General features: G+C 45.0%; 1 protein-coding gene across 1 annotated transcript in view; it reads right to left on the bottom strand.

Annotated features, from left to right (window-relative positions):
- Nucleotides 1-1,121: 1,121 nt before the first annotated feature.
- The window catches only part of B3glct (beta 3-glucosyltransferase), a 105,240-nt gene continuing 83,899 nt past the window's right edge, over nucleotides 1,122-22,462 (bottom strand). Inside the window, exons 14-15 of the mRNA XM_052754585.1 lie at nucleotides 16,896-17,040; nucleotides 1,122-4,246 (exon numbers count right to left, since the gene is read on the bottom strand). Of these exons, the coding sequence (XP_052610545.1) occupies nucleotides 4,079-4,246; nucleotides 16,896-17,040 (313 nt within the window). The 3' untranslated portion in view covers nucleotides 1,122-4,078. The remainder of the gene's footprint in view (nucleotides 4,247-16,895; nucleotides 17,041-22,462) is intronic.

Below are 22,462 nucleotides of genomic sequence, written 5' to 3'. Positions count from 1 at the left end.
ATCCCAGCTCCATTCACTAACATGGCCAGGGAAGTCGACCTCACTCTCTGCAGGGACACTGTCCTCACATGGACAGTTCCAGAATTTTCCATCATGAAAGCCAAACTCCACAAACCCCAAGTCTCAAGCTGTCTTCCTCCCCTTGACTTTGAACAAACTCAGAACTCTGTGTGTGTTGGGGGGGGAGGACAGAGACAGAGACGGAGAGGGAGGGAGGGGTTTACCACAGTTGTTTCCAACTTCAACTTGTACTTGTGACTTCCAAGCCACTGAATCATACGGTCACTTCTGTCCCCTCTTAATGGACCTCTCGGCAGTTTGAATACAATGGAACATTTGCTTCTTGAAATACCTCCCCTGGCTTCCCTTACCACACACCCCTGGCATCCAGCGCACACCCCTTAGGAACACACATCAATGTGTCCCTTCACAGGCTGTCTCTTCCCTTCACTCTGCTTCCTCTGCAGCTCGTTCTACCCACTCCTGAGATGGTGAGGCCTTTGAAATGCTCATGGTAGGGCTGGAGAGATGGCTCAGGGGTTAACAGCACTGGCCGCTCTTCCAGACGACCTGAGTTCAGTTCCCAGCACTCATGCCAGGAGGCGCCTAACTGTCTGTAACTCCAGCTCCAGGGGATCTGAAACCTTTGGCCATCATGAGCACTACACTCACATGCACATACCCACACAAAGACAGACACACATCTACACCTAACTTCAGTATGAAAGCCCTGACGTCACCGAGCCCCAGACTTCCACACCCAGCTGCTTGCTGCCCATCACTGGCACTTCATGGCTCAGTGGTGGCTGAGGAACAGTCCCCACTTGCTTTCATGTTGGAGGCCATTGCCATGGCTAGCCCCTCTGGCTTTGAACCCCATAGCCACTAGCTAAATTTCAGCCTTCTTAGTCTTTCGGATCTTCACCCCCAAATCACCTTCTCAGACAGGCCCTCTGACTAGTCCCCTATGAAGAAGTCCCCAAGCCTCAGCCAGCCTTCTGCAGCTCTGGCCACCAGTACTGCGCTGCTGTGATTATATCAGAAGCCAGCTTTTTGTCTCTGTACCTTATTCCTGAAAATCCCCCTCCCCTGCCTTTAAAGAGAGAACACGGGCCAAACCAGACGATAAACAAAGGCTTTTTTATTTTATTCTATAGAAAGGAGGAAAACACATTCTGCAGGTGACTTGTTTAGAGGGCTCGGGGACGTAAACAATAGCACCTTTTCATGCCAGTTATTCAGAGATGGCAGGAGCGAAGCAGTGAATGGGGGCAAGGGCACCCTTGTAAGTCTGTTTAGTGTACTTAACGACGAATTGATTGATCTTCTTCCACAGAAACAACGTCCCCATGAATGCAAGCACCACAGGCATCCTTACAAATGTCTACTGTGTTGTGAGTCTCTGAGGTCCTCCATACACATCCATAACAATGATGGATGCAGGCGTACTGAATGTCTTCAATCAATCAGGACACGCAGAGAACACTGGCATTTACCCGCCCCTGCATAGCATCATTACTCAGGCTGGCGCGCGATTATGTTTCCAAGGATTCCACAAAGGTTATTTTTGTGTCTCGGCTTCTGATTTAGTTGTGAGAATGTAAAGAAATCCTGCGCAGTCGGGCAATGAGCTAGGTCATGAGAAACGGCTTAAAAGTAAAAAACGACCCCACCAGGTAATCCACACATAAATCCTTGGTGCTAAATCCTTGGGATAAAAATATCCACTGGTAAAGAAACCCTTACTTAAAGGGAAAGAGAACATTGAAGAGGATGCATGTGCCCTGAAAAATCCAGGCTAAAAATTAAGGCTTTTTTTAAAAAAAAAAAAGATATCAATTCTCAGTTGGTATGCAAATAGTCGGTCTGTCATTTGCTCTATATCAAAGCACAATATCTTTATAAACCGTGTTTTTAATTTCAGTTGCCTTTTCCTAAGGTGTTTTAGCTTGCATTGATTGTTTTACTGCCCTGTGAGTGTTCCCAATTTCTCAATTCCTGTCCTGCACACTCCTCCCCATCCTCTCTCCAGTCTCAACTAATAGATAAAATGCAGAATCGGAAGTAAACTGAAGATGTTTTATTCATGGTGAGGCTTCTCTACTTCCAAAAAGAAACAAACTCAACCACGTTATCTAAAAATGCCAGGGAAGGATCCCCAGAGCCAGCAGAAGGCCCAGATCCTAACAGAGAGGAAAGGCTGACACAGGGCTTCATGTTCAGACATGCTGGCTTCCGTCCTGTTCAGTGAAACTCTGTTCTCTGGCTGGTAACACTTCATGAGCAGAGGTGGGGAGGGGCGGACTGAAGGCTTTGAGCAGAGGCGAGGGTCAGGGGGATTGAAGGCTCCCCTGCACTGTACTGGTTCCCCAGGGCATTACTGCAATGTCAAAAAGGTAAGTGCTATGATAGCAAGGGCCACACTCACAGCTGTAATAGCAAGGATGCTGGAGCCACCCGCACGACACCCAGAAACCCTTACGGCCCTTTTCATTCACTGGACTGTTCTCAGTCCACTTGCCGGCTGAACCACAAAATCCATTTTCACAGACTGAATCCAGTGTGATCCACCAGAGCACAGCACTGCCACACACTAGTCCTGATACTTAACTGAATTTGGCAAAGAAGGAGAAATAGTATTGCATGAATTTGGACATGAGTCAAAAGTAAGCTACATGGGGAAAAAAATACATTGTTAAAAAAATAAACACACAAAGACTTTTGGTGGTGTGGCTTTGAACCTATGGGGTTTAGAAGCCTTCTAAGCAAGGTTAATGAACTGCAGAGGAAAACATAAAGGGAAACATTACAATCTACAAAACTTAGGAGCTTGAGATCAAATCATGTGCAAATACATTTTGATAACAAAATCACCTCGCTTTAAATGTCAACACACAACATTTTTTCATACATTAATACTGAATTGTTAAATTACTACACATTAAAAGGTATGGTTTGAAAATGAGGGCTGCTTCAAAACACTTTATTCCAATGTCATTCTGTAAGGACCCAGGGAAATTGCCAAACCCCACGCTGCCCTTCTATGAGAGTCAACCCTGCAGCCACCAGGGTGGAGGCTGTCTCTCCTGGGCCAGAAACAAGTTACTATGTAACACTCAGAAAAGCAAGAGTTAACCACCTCCAGGCGCAGCTCATATCCTGGGACTCCCACAGGGTTGGCTGACACTGAAGAGACCTGAGGACCCAGCATCCTAACTCCTGGCGGCACTCCGTACGCTCACTACAGCAGACGGCTTCCGAGAGAACGGTACCAATGCACACCTCAAAAGCAGCAGAAACCTCAGCAGAGGGCCCTGAGTCTCTGTTTCTGGGGTGCAGCCGTTAGAGAAGGTAAAACACAGCAGCCATGACTGTACAGCCAGGGGATTTCACACTGAGTTTTACGTTTTATGAATCAGCCTCAGTATCTCATTCCTACTGAGTTCCCGGGAAACTAACTTCCACCATCAATAGGAGGACCCTTTAAAGCAGTGGTTCTCAACCTCCCTACTGCTGTGACCCTTTCATAATCCCTCACGCTGTGGTGACCCCCAGCCACACTATTATCTTTTGTACATCATAACTGTAACTTTGCTACTGTTTCGAATTGTAATGTAAATATCTGTGCTCTCTGGTGGTCTTGTGAAAGGGTCACTTTACCCCCAAAGGGGTCACAACCCACAGGTTGAGAACTGCTGGCTTACAGGTACATCCACTGGCAATCCATGTAAAAGACTCGATGTTTACACAGCATAACAGTCAGTCAGAGTCTTGTGTTAGAATCTCCACTCTAATGAAGAGAACAGAAAAGGACTTCCGGTACCATTTATTTCCTGTGACAGTCACAAAGCCCAGACCAAAAAAAAAAAAAAAAGGCACAGTACTCACTGTGTTACAATAACAACATCAATCAAAACAAGTGATTTTCCCCAGGTTCCCCCATGAGTCCACCCATCAAGAAATACCCTCTTTCCACAAAGGCTGAGAAGTGTCTGTTTCCTGTGGCCTACACAAGCAGCCGAACCACAGCCCAGCCCATGGGGCGAATCTCTTCATCTGCTCCTCCCAGGTTCTGCATCTATAATTCTTCTCTTGGATCCTTCTGTGTCTGCCATGTGGTGTTGTCTTCCTCGCTGGGCGCCAGCCAGGTGAGATACACCTTCACCGGGTCAATGTGCCAGTGTTTGTGAAATGATATAGGAATCTGATGGGAGAGGTAGTCCTTGGGGTAATCGACTGGCCGAGCCTGCACAAAGAACACAGTTACAGTTTCCTGGGGTTAAGAACGATCTCGGCTCATTCCTCCTGCAGTAATGGGAGCAAACACAAAGAACCACAACACTCAGTCCCAAAGGGGACGCCTCCATCAAATCCCCCACCTTGGGGAGGTGGGAAGACTGTAAGAGCCAGAGGGGATGGAGGACACCAAGGAAACAAGGCCTTCTGCACACAGCAGGACCGATGCACGCACGAACCCGCAGAGACTGTGGCAGCATGCCCAGGACCTGCTTAGGTCTGAGCCACCCCAGTGCTGAGGGAGGGAGTGGACACAGACCCCCATCCCTAACCCAGAAGCTCTCTCCGACTGATAGCTGCTTGCAAAGGAAAAACTAGTTTTCTCCAATGGAGTCTCGCTGGGTATGCAAACCGCTCTTACTTGGGCAGGCCCCACGCTCAGCAGAGAACGGCCAACACAAGATGAACTCACTGCTATTTTTAGAGGGTTTTTGTTGGTGAGTTTTTTGTTTGTTTGTTTGATTTTTGTCTGGCCTTTTTTTTTTCCCTTTACAAGTCTTTTGCTCATATACTATGGTTTCCAATTTTGTGTTTTTATGAGACTTCTGTACGTGAAAATGTGTGTGTATCTAAATCTCTATGTGTTTCTTGTGTTTTTTTTCTTTGGCCCTTCTATTCTGGTTTGTTTCTTTTTACTTTATCTTATTTTGTTTTTAGATCCCTGTTGGTTTTCTAAAGAGAGAAAGGGTGTGGACTTGTGTGTGTTGGTGGGTGGGGTGGAGAGGCTCTGGGAGGAATTGGGGGGTGGGGGTGACTGTACTCAGAATGTATTATATGAAAAAAACTATTGTCAATTTTTTTTAAAATCATTGGCTCAGCCAGTGAAGGTGCCTGAGGACCTGGATCCATCCTTCGAGCCCATACCTTGGAAGAGGGAGACCTGATTCTAGCACATTCTCATCTGGCCATAACATGCACACTGTGATGGCGTCCTTCAACCACACACACAATAAGTTGTGGGAGCCCGTTCTCGGGTTCCTCGAGGCTTTACCCAGCAGGTCCGCATAGAGGATGATTAGGACCACGGGCCTGAGTGCAGGTGTCTGGGATGGTCTGCACTTGGCTGTGCTGGGGGAGGAGGTCTTTTGCTCCACCCCTTGGCGTCTCTATAAAAACCCTGGGGCAGAGACAGTCGGGGCCCGTTGGAATAGGTTCCAGGCCCTCTCGAGGCTATCCTTTATTTTCTTTTTTTTTTTTTTTTTTTTTTTTTTTGGATTTTCGAGACAGGGTTTCTCTGTGTAGCTTTGCGCCTTTCCTGGAACTCACTTGGTAGTCCAGGCTGGCCTTGAACTCACAGAGATCCGCCTGGCTCTGCCTCCCGAGTGCTGGGATTAAAGGCGTGCGCCACCACCGCCCGGCGCTATCCTTTATTTTCTATCTGTTTATCTCCGTGATAAATCCTTCTACCTAATATTTCCTGCTGCTCGCACTCAAGAAAACTCTGGGGAACTGTGGGGGTGGTGGGTAAACGCCCCACAGAATGGCGCCATGAACAGGGACTAAAGAAAAAAGAAAAAAAAGGGACTAAAGACAAATGAACAGGGACTAAAGACAAAGTAATAGGGACTAAAGATAAAGGAAAATAATAGTTTTATTACAGAATTTTTGGCGAAAGTGCTGAGTTCAGCCCTGCCAGTGGATAAGGCATGCCGGTGTTATGGAAAATATATATTTTTATATATATTGAGAGTCAGGGGTTTTATCCTCGAGAGAAAAGGAAAGCAGACTGGAAGGATGTCCGCGATGCTGCAGCGCAATTCTCTTCTGTCAAAATTTTCTATCTTCTATCCCTTTCTCAATTTCTATCTGTGAAAAATAAGTATAAGGTATAGCGTAGTAATATAGTTTAGGAAAAACTTAGAAGTGTAAGATTGTGTAGAAAAAATAAGTAAGGCAACTAGATGGAAAAACTCTTCAATTTTCTAACTTTGGGGGCTCTGAATGCAAACTGGGGAAAAAGTCTTTCTTTGGGCTTTTTGGGTAGTAAAACTCTTCTTTGAGCTTATGGGGAAGAAAAAGTTTCCTATGGAAGCTTTTGACCTGGGGACAGCTGAAATGCAAAGTCCAAGTGGCAAGAGAAAGTAATTTCTCCCTGAGGCAAAAATGGGGGTGTAAGAAGTCAAAGTTTAAAGTTGAGAAGTTTTGGGAAAAGTTGGTCTTTCTCTCGGAAAAAAATTATTTTAAACTAAAAGCTTTTCTTGGAAAATTTTGGGGAAAAAAACTCTCTAAAAAGCCTTAATCTTTCTCAAAAGCTCTCAAACTTGAAAACTAAAGCCTTTAACTTTCTCAGAAGGACAAAAAATTAGAATCACCTGAAGATATTAGTATGGGGATCACCTGTGATTAGCTCTAAGGGAAAATAAGAAACCTCTTAAGACAGCAAAACCTAAGTTCTGACTTTCAAGCCTTAAAAATCCTCCCTGCAATGCAGGAGGCAGGGACAAGTTCCTAAAAACCTCTTCTAAGCTCTGTCTCTTCAAGCTAGTAAAAGACAGTGGGTCAGAGTATCCTGAGGGAAACTCCTGGGAGAGTGTGGGTAAAGAGCTACAGAGAGCCCAAAAGGGCGGGAAACTACCTGAGAAAAGCAAAAAAGCCAAGCTTTTCAGTTACACCTGAGCTGAGGCATCAAGGGTTTTGTTTCTGAGTGAGCGTTTCAGAATGAAAAGGTGCTCCTAATCGTCCTAATGCAAAGATCCCCTGAAGCAATGCAAACTGTTAGCATTGTATCCTCGCTTCTGACCAAAAACCCAGAGGTGACTGGCCAGCATCTCTGAGTTGGGGTGCATTTCGGGGATACTAGGGTTCCTGCAGTTGAAAACTTCCAGGAGCACAAAGCTGAGGCAGGAAGGTGCAGGACCCAGGGGAAGATTGCTAATGAACAAAGCTAAAGCCAGTGGGAACGGCACAGTTGTCCACTTTCCTACAAGTCCCGGTTTGATAGGTCCACAGCTGAAAAAAAAAAACTGAGAAAAAGCTTTCCTTTCAGAGTAAGGACCTTTCTGGGACAACAGTAAAGCTGAACTATGTCTGAAGCAGTTGTGCTGCTGAGTCAGAACGCTGTCTGGGGAAAGAGCCCAGCCAGGGCAGAACAGAACTATCCAGGAGTAAAGCTTTCTTTTCTGTCAGAGAAAGCACCTCTTTGAGAAAAGCTTTGTTTCAACTGACTCCCTGAGATGAGGGAGTGTAGCCCTGAGGAGTGATTGCCTCTGGCATAAGCACTGTCCTTGAGCACCCAGACAAATGCAACCCACTGGGGGACTGGGCCAGGTGAAGGCCTAATAAGTCAAAAAATCTGTCCTAATGGGAGTTTAGAAATGGCAAAAACCTCCCTTGTTAGAGTTTCAGTCTATATGCAAACCACACAGACCCCGAAAACAGACAAAAAGTCCCTACCTTCAGTCTGGGGTAGAGGGGATAAACTGAGACCAAACTGGGAACTATCTGGGAAAAAGACTCCGAAGAAACAGAAGGGACATAATCCTCCCCAGAAAATATGTGACCTGAAAAAGCTGCTAGAATTTGAGGCAGATTCGTGGGGAGAAAAAAAAGCCCCTACCTCCAAAGGCAGCTAGCAGAGGTACAGAGCTGCAGACAGATACCTGAAGCTCTGCATCTGGCGGGGGAAGGAACAAGCAAAATGAGAATAAAATCAGTGGGAGAAAATCTTTCTGAAAGAGCTATGGAAAAGCTGTTGTACATGATCTCGTTTTTCACTAACTGGCTAAGACAAACACAAGCCCCTAGGAAAGTTGCTATCAGAAATGCTAGCCTCAATGTCGGCTAATGAGGCAGGTGCGGTTCTGATTTGGGAGCCAGTGGCAAAAGGAGAGACACCTGTTAAAGCCAGCTAAGGAGAGACCAGAACCCTCCCAATGTCCCATAATTGAAAATGTAAAATGCTTGTTCAAATCTCCCGTTGCAAAAGCAAAAAACCTTGTTCAAACCTCCCGGGGAAGAATTTGTAAGCGAGTCTGGTAAAAGAACCAGTTGACTCTCAGACCCAAAAAGAACTATGGGAAATGACTGATATAAGGGAAATGATATAAGGGACTGATATAAGGGACTGATATTGTTATGGACTGATATAAGGGAAATGCATTCTGGGAAAGGTAGTTTTTCCGTTAAAGATGGCGACATTGCCCTGAAACACTTTTGTCAGCTCGAAAATACGTTCATGGTAAACTTTAAAATACAGCTTTTAAAAGAATAAGGAGGAAAATCGTCTAAGAGTTTAAGTGTCAGTTCCAATGAAAAATTGAAAGGACACAGAGCTAGGGGCTTCGAGGTTTGGGGCTCCATTGGTAAAATGCCTTATTTACCCTAATAGCTGTGCAAAGTCTTTAACGATAGTTGGATGACAAAAAGCTACCTATAAGAGCAAACAAGCCACTTTAAAATCCTTAGGAAAGTAAGAGAAAGCAGTTTATACACTGAATGTTGTCTTAGATATGAAGAAAATTATGTTGAAATTTAAAAAGTTCTTTGCCTTTTGAACAAACTGCCTGCAATGAGTAATTCCTTTGCAAATCTAATAAGGAGACAAGGAAACAGGCATTCAAAAAAGAAATGACTGCTTTATAGATGGGAAACAAACTTCAGAAAAATCTGTCTTAAAAAAAAACTTCACCTGAAAGTTCCCTATAAGAAATCAATGCTAAATATCACAGCTGCTAATAACATCAGTAGTTAAAGCTAATAAAATGAAAATGCTAAATCCTGAAAATGCTTTTTCTCAGAGTAAGCTAATGAAGGATATGTTTCATGAAAGAACATCTATGTTCTTAACTCTTCTGAATAGTAACAGTTTTGGTAAAAATACTGGAACTAACAACAATCCAGTCAAAATGTTTCAACAAATCCAAGACGCTATTCCACAAAAGAAAGCTGCCATGCTTTGTGGGCCATATTAGAGCTCACTCCAATCTTCCTGGTCCTTTAGCTGAGGATAATTCAAAATGGAAAGATCCCTGCTTGGGATTATGGAAGGGTCCCGATCCTGTGTTAATATGGGGTCGAGGGCATGTTTGTGTTTTTTCACAAGAGGAGAATGAAGCTCGGTGATTACCGGAGCATTTGGTAAGGAGCGTGGAACTAAGGAAGGTCCGCTCCAATGACGTTCCTATAAAGGAACCAGAATGAAAGTGGCTCGATTAGTGTTTCTGAGGTTTTGTCACTGGTTAATGCAAACATTGAGGAAACAGAGTTCGGAGCTGTGCCGCTTTTGGCTTTACTAGCTCCTTTAGAAAAATACTTTATATCACCTAATAGCTGTGCAGTATTTGTCAAAGAGCTTTACGGCAGCTAAATACGGTAATTTCACCCTCAGCGTGAAGTGAAGTTTTTCGGTAGAACAAACCAAAAGTACTGCTGTAATAGAAACATTTGTCTGAATTGAAGTACTTAGGGGAGCCATTATGAATTTGGGTGAAGGAACAGCCTCTAGTTAAAAACCGTTTACCGCCGACAGTGCATCTCTGCCGGTTCCAGAACGGCTGAGAGAACGGGCAACTTTGGAGTGTGGCTTCGTCCGGAAGATGTTACAGTCCCCTAGCAGCAACTATCACAATTCTATAACAACAACACTCACTAAATCCCAGTGCTTTATAGCAAAGCTGACTATAAACTCTAAACTTTAGAAATGATGTACGTACTTCCTGTCTAGTTAAGAATCTTTCTAATAGAGATAGTGATAATAATTAAGAGTAAGAAGTAGAAAAAGATGAAAATAAGATATGAGTTTGTAAAAATTCTCTTGTTAGATCTCTGTTAAGAAATCTTTAGGTGTTTGCTAAGTTAAATATATGTTAATGGTAGCCCTATATAAGTTTGTAAAATAGATCTATAGAGTTCCTTTAAGAATATAAGCTTGCAAGAAATATCTAAGTAGTCTTAAGACACGTAGTAATAAGCTTGTAAGAAGTAAAGATGCTAGTTGTAAATGTAAGTTTAAATAAGAATAAGATGGAATGAATAAGTAATAAGAAATATACTTGCTAAAGTAGTTCTATAGTTTCCTAAGGAGTATAAATAAGTAGATGTTAATACGTTATATGTGAGTTTGTAAAATGTAAATGTTGAATGTGAGTCTAAATGCTTTGCAAGGCAAAAAAATGTTATATGTGAGTTTAAAAAGTGTAAATGTTAAGTGTGAGTCTATGCTTAATGTATATGGTGAAAAAACCTGAGATACAGAAGTTAGTGTCCTAGCAGACTGCAAAGCAGGCAGTCTGAATGGTTTCAAAAGTTCCAGAAGCCGCTAAGAAGCTAAGAATGGCGGACGCCAGAACCAGCACAAGGCATCCACAGCTGAGATAAATGGAAAATCGACGCAACACAGAAAAACCTGAGCTAACATCAAAAACGGTGCGGTTTAGAATACTACTGTACCTAAAAGGGTCTCTGGTTTGAGAATAAGTTCAGAGACGCTTGTTTGAACAAAAATTGTTAACTGCAAAAAGTTTTGGTTCAAGCCGGGCGGTGGTGGCGCACGCCTTTAATCCCAGCACTCGGGAGGCAGAGCCAGGCGGATCTCTGTGAGTTCGAGGCCAGCCTGGTCTCCAAAGCGAATTCCAGGAAAGGCGCAAAGCTACACAGAGAAACCCTGTCTCGAAAAACCAAAAAAAAAAAAAAAAAAAAAAAGTTTTGGTTGAAAAATGTCTCTTCATATTTGGAAGTGAAAGCCTGATACTAGAATTTATTTCTTGTTTGAACTTTTTGAACTTAAAATGAGATAAAATTACAAAAAGAATTTGGTTATGGATTTCTCATATTTGGAAGGCTAGTACCAGAATTTATCGTTTGAATTTTAAGACTTAAGAAATGAAATGAGCCGGGCGGTGGTGGCGCACGCCTTTAATCCCAGCACTCGGGAGGCAGAGCCAGGCGGATCTCTGTGAGTTCAAGGCCAGCCTGGGCTACCAAGTGAGTTCCAGGAAAGGCGCAAAGCTACACAGGGAAACCCTGTCTCAAAAAACCAAAAAAAAAAAAAAAAAGAAATGAAATGAACAATAGAGATTTCATTGATATGGGACAATTTTGAGTTTACTTATAGTAATAACCTAGGAACTGTTTTCTGGAATTGGGTTAAAAATGGAACTGTTTAAATGAAGAAATTTATTGTTTCTACCTAGAATCAAGATGCAGTTTTGTGTATGCATATATGCTTTATTAATTGGTGACTCATGAATTGTTTTGTGGAACTGTTTATGTAAAAATGAAATTACTTACAGAACTGGTTTTGTGTTACAAATGGAATTGTTTAAATGGAAAAGTTTGGGTTTTCTAACTAGGCTTGAGATTTTGCTTAAATTATAAAGAAAAGGGGGAGAGTTAATATTCCTTAGTCTAATTTCAAAAGTTGTTTGAGTGGATTAATGTCATGTTTTTGTTAGTAAGAAATGCAAATGGGGTATATTGAGACTACTTTTAAAGTGTAAAGAGTTTTATTAAGAAACTGCTTTTGGATGTTTTGCTAAGTTTTCAAAGTGTTAATGGTTAGATTGAAAATATTGCTTTTCAATATGGGTTTGTAGGAATTGTATAAGTTTGGGTTCCTCTAACTAGGTTTGAGATTTTGTTTAAAAAATTATAAATAAAAGGAGGAGTTATGAGATTGAATTGTTTGCAGAAACCTATTTATTAATGCACCCTGGTTTTGTAGAGTTAAGGAAATATTTAAGTTTGATGTGAATACATTGAAGTTTTTCCTATGTTCTGTTAGGAAGAAAATTCAAATGATTGAGTTAAAGTTGTAAGACGGAGAAAATTGTTAACTATATATAGCACCATATATGCTAATTCAAATGGTTCTGTTAAGAGTTTGCTTTGAGTTGTAAGACTGAGAGAATTGTGACTATGTATAACAATATTTATGTTAACCTGTTAATGGTAATGATGAAGCTAAGGGATTCTTTAAGTTTGTAGTCGCCTTAAGAGTTTTTGGTTTAGAAAGGGCTTGAGGCCGCTAAGACTGCTGTAGTCACCTTGGAGCTAATTCAAAAGAGAAATGCCATCTTTATCATCCTCTACTCCCATATTGGGAGGTGTAACAGTTATGGAGATTGCTGTAAGCCATTAATAGTTATTTTTTTATATATTAAGAAAGGGGGACCTGTGGGAGCCCGTTCTCGGGTTCCTCGTGGCTTTACCCAGCAGGTCCGCATAGAGGATGATTAGGACCACGGGCTTGAGTGCAGGTGTCTGGGATGGTCTGCACTTGGCTGTGCTGGGGGAGGAGGTCTTTTGCTCCACCCCTTGGCATCTCTATAAAAACCCTGGGGCAGAGACAGTCGGGGCCGGTTGGAATAGGTTCCAGGCCCTCTCGAGGCTATCCTTTATTTTCTATCTGTTTATCTCCGCGATATTCTCCACAATAAATCCTTCGATCTAATATTTCCTGCTGCTCGCACTCAAGAAAACTCTGGGGAACTGTGGGGGTGGTTGGGTAAACGCCCCACAATAAGTAAAGGTAAATCTTTTAAATTATTATTTCAAAATAACATTTTGTGTTGCTTTTTTGAGACAGGATCTCTCTACATAGCCCAGGCTGGCCTTGAACTCAGAGATCTGCCTGCCTCTGCCTCCTGAGTGCTGGGATTTAAAGCCTGCCAGAGCAGCTGGCCCAGGACACACGCTGATTCAGATTGCCATTGCTTCGCTTTAATATGCAATAGTGACTATGGGAGCCTTGAAGCAAGAAGGGACATATTTTCTACTACTTTCCCTCGAATTCCATATCTGTTGTCTTTAATTTCTCAAATGCTTTACTTTCTAAGTCTGCTTTCCACACTTGGCTTCCGGGAGACGGTTCCAGCATGGTCATAAAGCAAACGGTTTGATCGGTGAATCTCTTAAGTCAGCACTGTGTGATATTTGATTTAAAAAAAAAAAAAAAGGAAGGAAACTTATTTAGTGGGTCTCTTCCGAGAAACTGCCAAGCCTGGGTTATGCAGGAGCTGGGGCAAGGTGTTCTCAGGTCCTGGCCACCTACTGCTCCAACAGATCCAGGTGGTGGCCTTCAGAAAAGAAACCACAAGCTCGCTGTAGGGAAGGGAGTGTGAGTCTGGTCTAGAGGTAGAAATGAAAACAAGGACTAAACCTAAGGAAAACTAAAAGGGGTTAATACCATCACCATCCAAATTTTCTACAACTCAGAAAACGAAACACAGGCAGGATTAGACAGGCCCCAAAGTGACAGGATTGAGGTCAAAAGCCACAGTGCTCAAAGGCAAATTGAAACCAGCCATGATGTGGTCCGCATTAACCACAGCATTCCATTCCTGTCAGTGTCCTTAATTTGCCTATACATTTATACAGCGATTTGTTTTATGTAGTAAATTATTGTGCTTACAATATTAAAATTGTCTCAATTTTAGGATGATTACGTAACACACCTTTCTGGATTCTTTTATTTGATGTGTAGGAGTGTCTGCCTGCAGGTATGGGCATGTATCACATGCGTGCCTGGTGCCCACGGAGGTCAGGAGAAAGCATTGGATCCCTGCAATGGGAGTTACAGATGATACAGAGCATGGGCACTGGGAACTGAACCTGGGTCCTCTGCAAGAACAGCAACAAGCTTCTCTGGTGATGGCTAAGCAAGCCACCGACCTATGGGTAGAGCGGTGGAGATGTGGCCTATTTTTGTTGGCTCCATATCAAAACTGACTATTCTGGCTGACATATTTCTACGTCTTCATCTCTTCTTCCCCAAGCCACAGAATCTCTTCTGGAAGCAGAGCTTTTCTTTATTCCAGTGAGGCACATACAGCTAAAAATGATGTTCCCTGTAACCACACTGAAAGGGTAGGGGGCAGGCAGAATGGCAGTGACTTTGGGCATGAAGGACTCGCATCCCATTATTCATATTCAAAAGGACATAAAGCAGGGGATTTTTGGAAATCACTGCTTCTCAATTTATTGTTAGTTTTTATTTGATGTCCAGAGTCCTGAAATCATTATTTTTACAAATCCTTGTCTAGTTTAATATCTGTATTTTGTGCAGAGAACTCACTGGCCATTGCATACTGTCATATCCATCAGTGAAATCGGATTTTGGGAGGGTTGATCTAACATTCCTTAGAGTGCCCTTCTAAACCTAGGATTTCACAATGATATGCCCTGTCAGGAACAGAAGGTAGGCAGCCTGGCCAGGACTGCCACTGAGAACACTCTAAGACCCCCTTCTCCATCTCTCACACAGCAGGAATCTGAGTGGGGGGGGGGCACAACGTCTCAGATTCTCTCAGCACGAATACAGCATGGAGATCTGGGTTTAGACCTTGCAAATGTAAAGCCCTCTTTGAATCTGATCACACTTTAAAAGATGCTGAAGACCGCAGACAGGGCAGTATCAGCTGGGGGCACAGGTTATCAACACTCCGTGACTTCACACAGGGTTCAGGTTTACCATGGGAATGAAAGGAAACACCGTGAGGAAGAACACATAACTCCAAAGAAATCGTTTCTGAATTATCTTCAAAGGACTTTCACTTCGGGATTACGTTATCTTTCTGTCTCTCTGCCTTATCATTTTATTGACTAATGTATTTTATCCTAGGAGGAAGGGGCTGCTATAGAAAAATCCAATTAATCTTGATAAATTACTTCCCTTACACACAAACAGTTTTAATTATTTTTCCAGGAGTGAAACACTGTGACATAAAACATCATAACATAGAGCCTGAGAGGAAGGGACAGGCAATAATTCACCTTCTGAGTTATCGTAAAGATAGCACAAGACACAGGCTGAAATGGGAAAGACCTCTGGAGGCCTGGGTGCATATGTGCCTTCCCCGGGGCCCAGGAGTGAGGGTTCCTGTGAGCATCATGTGCCTTCTCCGGGGGTCAGAAGTGAGGGTTCCTGTGAGCCTCCTTTTATAAAGGTTTATTTTCAACCTCCCTGTGTTTTCTCAGACACCAATACAGGTTCTATCTTTGTTGCTAATACTTATATTTTCTTTGCTTTGTTCAAGTTGTTTTTCTATAGTGAAATTCCGCCGTGCTCAATTTTCTATGTTGTTGTGCTAGCATTTGCTACTTAGTACTGCAGGAGAGAGGGGCCAGGGGTAGATATTGAGAGGCAAGGGCTGGAGAGATGGCTCAGTGGTTAAGAGCATTTGATGCTCTTGCAGAGGACCTGGGTTCAGTTCCCAGCACCCACACGGTGGCCCACAACCATCTGTAACTCCAGTTCTAGGGATCCAGCGCCCTCTTCTGGCCTCTGAGGTAGAGCACAGACACACATGCAGGCAAAACACCCACATACATTAAGATAGTAATAATAATTTTAAATAATTTAAAAAGTGCAGAGGCTATATTCTGAATATATGGTGGGCCCTTCAAATATACATGGATCTATATTCAAATGTCAAAAAGCTTCTAAAAAGTTTCTTAAAAAGGATATGTGCATAGTAAATGGATGTGAATTACAAATTATTATTTTTAGAACATTAGTTGACTAGGTTCTTAAAATATTACTAAAATTAATGGGAAGAATTCCCTTTTCCAACTCTGAAATTCATATCAAGGATACATGAGAACTATCACCCCTATAAACATCATCTTATCCTTTTACTGACTAATATAATCATTTTATTGATTTTCTGTAATATGGGAAACAGGTTCAGACACCACCTTGAAATTCGGTGGACTTTAGTCACCTGTTTAAAAGTAAACCAAGGAGAAAACACCCAGAAAACCTCAACAAGCCAGAGTAAAAACAGGCTCCCGGGCCGGGCGGTGGTGGCGCACGCCTTTAATCCCAGCACTCGGGAGGCAGAGCCAGGCGGATCTCTGTGAGTTCGAGGCCAGCCTGGACTACCAAGCGAGTTCCAGGAGAGGCGCAAAGCTACACAGAGAAACCCTGTCTCGAAAAACCAAAAAAAAAAAAAAAAAAAAAAAACAGGCTCCCATAAACTTGGAATCTTCCCCAATGGCCGCCAGCCTGGAAAGACACAAGTTCTTCTTTCCTGTCCAGGGCAGCAATTTTGGCTGACATCTATGGCTTCATTTCCTGTCCCCCAAATCAATGTGTCTGTCTACCTTCCCGAAGGAGAATAGAGGAGGGGAGAGCAGAGAAAAGGGAAGGGGAGAGGAGAGGGGAGGGGAGGGGAGGGAGGGGAGGGAATGTGTGCTTCCTGGTCCTGCTTGCAAGGCCACTGGCCCAATATCACTTGGTTTTCTAGGTGTTGTTGCCTCGTCTTTATGACGCACATGACATGCACAAGATCTGCTAAGGACATCTCTCATAGAAGGGCTGGAGAGATGGCAGTTAAGAGCACCGGCTCCTCTTCCAGAGTTCCAAGTTCAGTTCCCAGGACCCACATGGCAGCTCACAACCATCCATAACTCCAGATTCATGGAACAGGATGCCATTTTCTGAGCTCTGTGGGCACAGGCACGCACATGATTACACCTACATACATGCAGACAAAACACACACACACACACACACACACACACACACACACACACACACGTAAAAAATAAAAAGAACACTCCCCATGGAACCTATCCTATTCCCTAAAATTATTTCCAAAACACGAGAGGAGAAAGACACAGACGCTCTCAGTGAGAGGGGAAGGGAAACATTTTCTCACCTGATGGAAGAGGGGGCTGTGGGTTACAGGGACGCCCAACCCGCTGAAGCACATGCCTAGGACCATGTCGTCGGGAGCATCATTGCTGTAGCATCGGCAGCTGCTGGCGAGAAGTCTCCGGATGGCTTCTCTGCTGAAGACCATGCTGGTGGGAGCGGACAGAAAAGGAGTTGGGGGGTTAGCGCCATGCAGCCGGTTAATGGGAATGAGGGCTCCGGCTGAGAGGCCACACTCCGGAGAACGGTGCCCATCACTGACACGGGCACACTTCCACTGACTCCGCACACTGTATGAAAGCAAAATCACCTTGAGAGACGTTTCCCTACCCAGCAGACAGCTGTGTGTGTCTCCCCTAGACACACTACGTGATGTGATTTTCCTAACATTACTGTCTTTGTTGTCCGTCAGCTTGACACATAACAGCGTCATCTAGAAAGAGAGCCTCCACCAGACAGGCCCGCAGGTGAGTCTGCGGGGCATATTCTGGGTGAATAATTGATGTGGGAGGGTTCAGCCCACTGTGGGCGCTGACCGCCCTGGGCAGGTGGTCCTGGGATGTGTAAGAGCAGGCCGAGGAAGCCATGGGGAGGAAGTCAGAGCCCCTCCATGACCTCTGCTCAGCTGCTGCCCTGCCTTCCCTTCATGATGGACTGCAGACTCCGAGATGAAATTAACCCTCTCCTCCCCAAGCTGCTTTTGGTGTTTGTCACAGCAACAGAGGAGTAACTAACGAAGGGGTGGACAGACTGTGACATACCCTGAACAGTGCTGTGGCACCATTCGGCCCGGGACGTGGGGACTTTCTGGGGGAAGCTTCAGCCCACTGTGTCTTTCTGTGCTTCCCTCAGCATCCTAGGCAGCTAAGGCCTTTCATTTCTTCTCTTTTTCTTTTCTTTCTTTCTTTTTTTTTTTTTTTTCCCGACACAGGGTTTCTCTGTGTAGCTTTGCGCCTGTCCTGGATCTCGCGCTGTAGCCCAGGCTGGCCTTGAACTCACAGAGATCCGCCTGGCTCTGCCTCCCGAGTGCTGGGGTTAAAGGCGTGCGCCACCAGCACCCAAACCTCCTGGGCTTCCCTGGACAGCTGAGCCCTTGGTTCCTCTGACTTTAAGGGCCCTAGCCCGAGGGAGGATGGTTGGCTTCTGCCCCTGGCGGTCTGTGCAGCAGAGGCGGGCCCGGGGGCAGCCACGCATTCCTACAGAGGGTCAAGGGAGCCGGTCCCTGCGTGGGCCTTGAGCACCATCGGGACCCCACAGCCGAGGTGGGCGGGGTGCAGCAGCAGTGTTCAATAGCAACGACCTCGAGGTGAAACTACTCCCCTGTGATAGAGTCTTTTTAAAAGAGAGAAGGGTTTCTGGTTCCCTTTCTGGTCCTCTTCAGGTCACAAAGCCCCAAAGGTGGCGCAGCTGAACCAAAATCCATGCACGTCTTCTCACAACCCAGTGCGTGCACACAGCAGGAACTCAAACAAGTTCACTGTGTAAAACAACTCAGCAAAGCCTCCTCTGCAAAGATCTTCCACAAGCCCACCTACCAGGACGGCGCTGGAGGAAGTGTGGAGACAGAGGTTACAAAAGTGATTCTCCGCCCACCGGGGTCTGCTGGACACAGTCACACACCAGAGACAAGCGCAGGGATGGCGAGAGTGCAAACACCGGGCTGATAGTGCAAACACCAGGACAACAGTGCAAACACTAGGGCTGATAGTGCAAACACCGGGCTGATAGTGCAAACACCGGGACAACAGTGCAAACACCGGGCTGATAGTGCAAACACTGGGCTGATAGTGCAAACACTAGGGCTGATAGTGCAAACACCAGGATGATAGTGCAAACACCAGGACGATAGTGCAAACACCAGGACCACAGTGCAAACACCAGCTGACAGTGCAAACACCGGGCTGACAGTGCAAACACCAGGGATTGATAGTGCAAACACTAGGGCTGATGATAGTGCAAACACTAGGACTGATAGTGCAAACACCAGGATGATAGTGCAAACACAGGGCTGACAGTGCAAACACCGGGCTGACAGTGCAAACACCGGGCTGACAGTGCAAACACAGGGCTGACAGTGCAAACACAGGGCTGACAGTGCAAACACCAGGGCTGACAGTGCAAACACCAGGGCTGACAGTGCAAACACCAGGGCTGACAGTGCAAACACCAGGGCTGACAGTGCAAACACCAGGGCTGACAGTGCAAACACCAGGGCTGACAGTGCAAACACCGGGCTGACAGTGCAAACACCGGGCTGACAGTGCAAACACCGGGCTGACAGTGCAAACACCGGGCTGACAGTGCAAACACCGGGCTGACAGTGCAAACACCGGGCTGACAGTGCAAACACCGGGCTGACAGTGCAAACACCAGGGCTGACAGTGCAAACACCAGGGCTGACAGTGCAAACACCAGGCTGACAGTGCAAACACCAGGGCTGACAGTGCAAACACCAGGGCTGACAGTGCAAACACCAGGCTGACAGTGCAAACACCGGGACCACAGTGCAAACACCGGGACCACAGTGCAAACACCGGGACCACAGTGCAAACACCGGGCTGACAGTGCAAACACCGGGCTGACAGTGCAAACACCGGGCTGACAGTGCAAACACCGGGCTGACAGTGCAAACACCGGGACCACAGTGCAAACACCGGGACCACAGTGCAAACACCGGGACCACAGTGCAAACACCGGGACCACAGTGCAAACATCGGGCTGACAGTGCAAACACCAGGACAACAGCGCTGCAGGTCTTGCTAAAACGCAGAAGACTGAACAACAAGCAGAAGTTCTTCCTAAGCTGACACATAAGGAAACACAAGAGTACAAGAAGGAGGGGGACATTCCCGTCACGATACACACGAGGAACTGCAGGTCTGCAAACTGGCAAGACCTTTCCTAGACATCCGACCAGTGAGACCCCAGCGCCACGTGTTTTCAGCCCAACTCCCGCACAGTCAGCGACACCCAGTCTCCCCACCCCAGCGACAGGGCTTGTGTGAGGGAAGAAAATGCTTTGTTCTCTGTGTAAGCTCCAGTGTGTGGTAGAACGTTATTTTAAGGTGCGTTACCTTTGTTTACCTTGTATTTGTTTGACTCTGTGAAGCTGTGTTACTGTGCCTGTCTAAAACACCTGATGGACTAATAAAGATCTGAACCACCAACAGCGAGGCAGGAGAAAGGATGGGCGGGGCTGACGGCAGAGAGAACAAACAGAAGGAGAACTCTGGGAGAAAGGAGGAGAGAGAGAAGGAGGAGGACATGAGGGGCAGCCACCCAGCTACAGCCAGCCACGGTGTAAGAGTGAGATTTACAGAAGTAAGAGAACGGGAAAAGCCCAGAGACAAAAGGCAGACGGGATCATTTAAGTTAAGGAAAGCTGGCTAGAAACAAGCCAAGCTAAGGCTGATCACTCATAATCAAGAATAAGTCTCTTGCCCTTTCGGCTGAGGACTCGGAGGCATTTGGCTGAGGATTCATGGAGACAGGGTCTCACCTCACTTTCGGCCTGAGGATTCGGTAGTGGTGAGAAGTTTCTCTAGTGGCTTGTTCCTTTATCTCTCTGATTTTTCAGCATTCACCCCAATATCTGGCTCCAGGTTTTTATTATAAGATCAATTAGGATTCGTGCAACAAGTTTGCAAGTATCTTATTGAGAAATTTAGTGTTTGTGTTCATCTGCAAGGTGGGTTTATAATTTCCTGTTTTTGATTCTTTGTCTGGTTTTGGAACAAGAATAAACCCTCCCCTGTCCCCTCACCAAGCCAACCACCCCGCATGGCACCAGTGACCACCGGAGCCATACATTCACCCTGCTCCGACTGGGAACAGGGAAGGCCCAGATCTCCAGACTGGTCAGCCCAGTTCTCTAGCCCCTAGAACATTCCATGCCCCTCCCCTCAGCCAATGCAGCCCCAGATACTGGGCAGAAGGCTCCTCCCACCCCCACCCCCTAGCCAACTATCCCCTGCGGCACCAGAGTCATAATCCTACCCTGCACCAGTTGGGAACAGTGACCACCAGAGCTATAAGCCCCCTCCTGGACCAGCTGGGAAGAAAAACAACCACAGGAACCAGAGGCCCCACATGCACCAATTGGAAGAAAAGCGACCTTGGAGCTCCACCTGATCAGATTAAAGGAAGAAATGGGTAGACAGCAGCGTAAGAACACATTAAACGACATAAAGAGCAATATGGCACCACCGGAACCTAGTGATCCTACAACAGCAAGACCTGAACATCCCAAAGCAGATGATCCAGAAGAAAACGACCTTAAAAACAACTTTATGAAGATGACAGAGGCCCTAAAAGAGGAAATAAAAAATTCCCTTAAAGAAATGGAGGAAAAGACAAACACAAAACTGGAGGAAATCAAGAAATCTCTTTTTTTTTCTTTTTTTTTTTTTTTTTTTGGTTTTTCTTGAGACAGGGTTTCTCTGTGTAGTTTTGCGCCTCTCCTGGAACTCACTTGGTAGCCCAGGCTGGCTTCGAACTCACAGAGATCCGCCTGGCTCTGCCTCCCGAATTCTGGGATTAAAGGCGTGCGCCACCACCGCCCGGCCAAGAAATCTCTTAAAGAAAGTCGAGAACCCCAAGAAAAAGCAATCAAACAGGTGAAGGAAACAGTTCAAGACTTGAAAACTGAAATAGAGGCAATAAAGAAAGCATAAACTGAGGGAATTCAGGAAAAGGAAAATCTGAGTAAACGTACAGAAACTACAGAGGCAGGCATAACCAACAGAATAGAAGAGATGGAAGAGAGAATCTCACGTGTTGAGGATTGTGGTGATGTATTGTATACCCTAATAAAATTTGCCTGAAGATCAGAGAACAGAATAAGCCACCAGATTAAACATAGATGCCAGGTAGTAGTGGCATACACCTTTAATCCTAGCACTCGAGAGGCAGAGATTCCTCTGGATCTCTGTGAGTTCAAAGCCACCCTGGACTACATGAGATTGACTCAGTCTAGGAGAAAACAGAGGCAGGCAGTGGTGGCACACACCTTTAATCCCAGTACTTAGGAATCACACGCCTTTAATTCCAGCAAGAAAAGTATATAAACTCTGAGGAGACAGGAACTAAAGGCTTTTTTGGCTAGAGCCTTTCGGGTGAGGACTCAGAGGATTTCAGTCAGAAGATTCATGGAGTTGGTGAGGTGAGATGTGGCGGTGACTTGTTCTTTTGTCTCTCTGATCTTTCAGCATTTACCCCAATAACAGGCTCCCAGAGTTTTTATTAAAAGACCTATTAGATTTCGTGTTACAGAGGATATGATAGAGGAAATAGATTCACCAGTCAAAGAAAACGTTAAATCCAGCAAATTTTTAACACAAAACATCCAGGAAATCTGGGACACCATGAAAAGACCAAACCTAAGAATAATAGGGATAGAAGGAGAAGAATTCCAGCTCAAATACACAGAAAATATATTCAACAAAATCATAGAAGAAAACATTCCCAACCTAAAGAAGGACATGCCTAGGAAGATATAAAAAGCTTACAGAACACCAAATAGACTGGACCACAAAAAAAAAAAAAAGTCCCCTTGCCACATAATAGTCAAAA

The sequence above is a fragment of the Peromyscus californicus genome, unplaced genomic scaffold, assembly GCF_007827085.1.
Source record: "Peromyscus californicus insignis strain IS unplaced genomic scaffold, ASM782708v3 Scaffold_2__1_contigs__length_46816999, whole genome shotgun sequence".
Lineage (NCBI taxonomy): Eukaryota > Metazoa > Chordata > Mammalia > Rodentia > Cricetidae > Peromyscus > Peromyscus californicus.
This window is presented reverse-complemented; position numbering and strand designations above follow the sequence as displayed.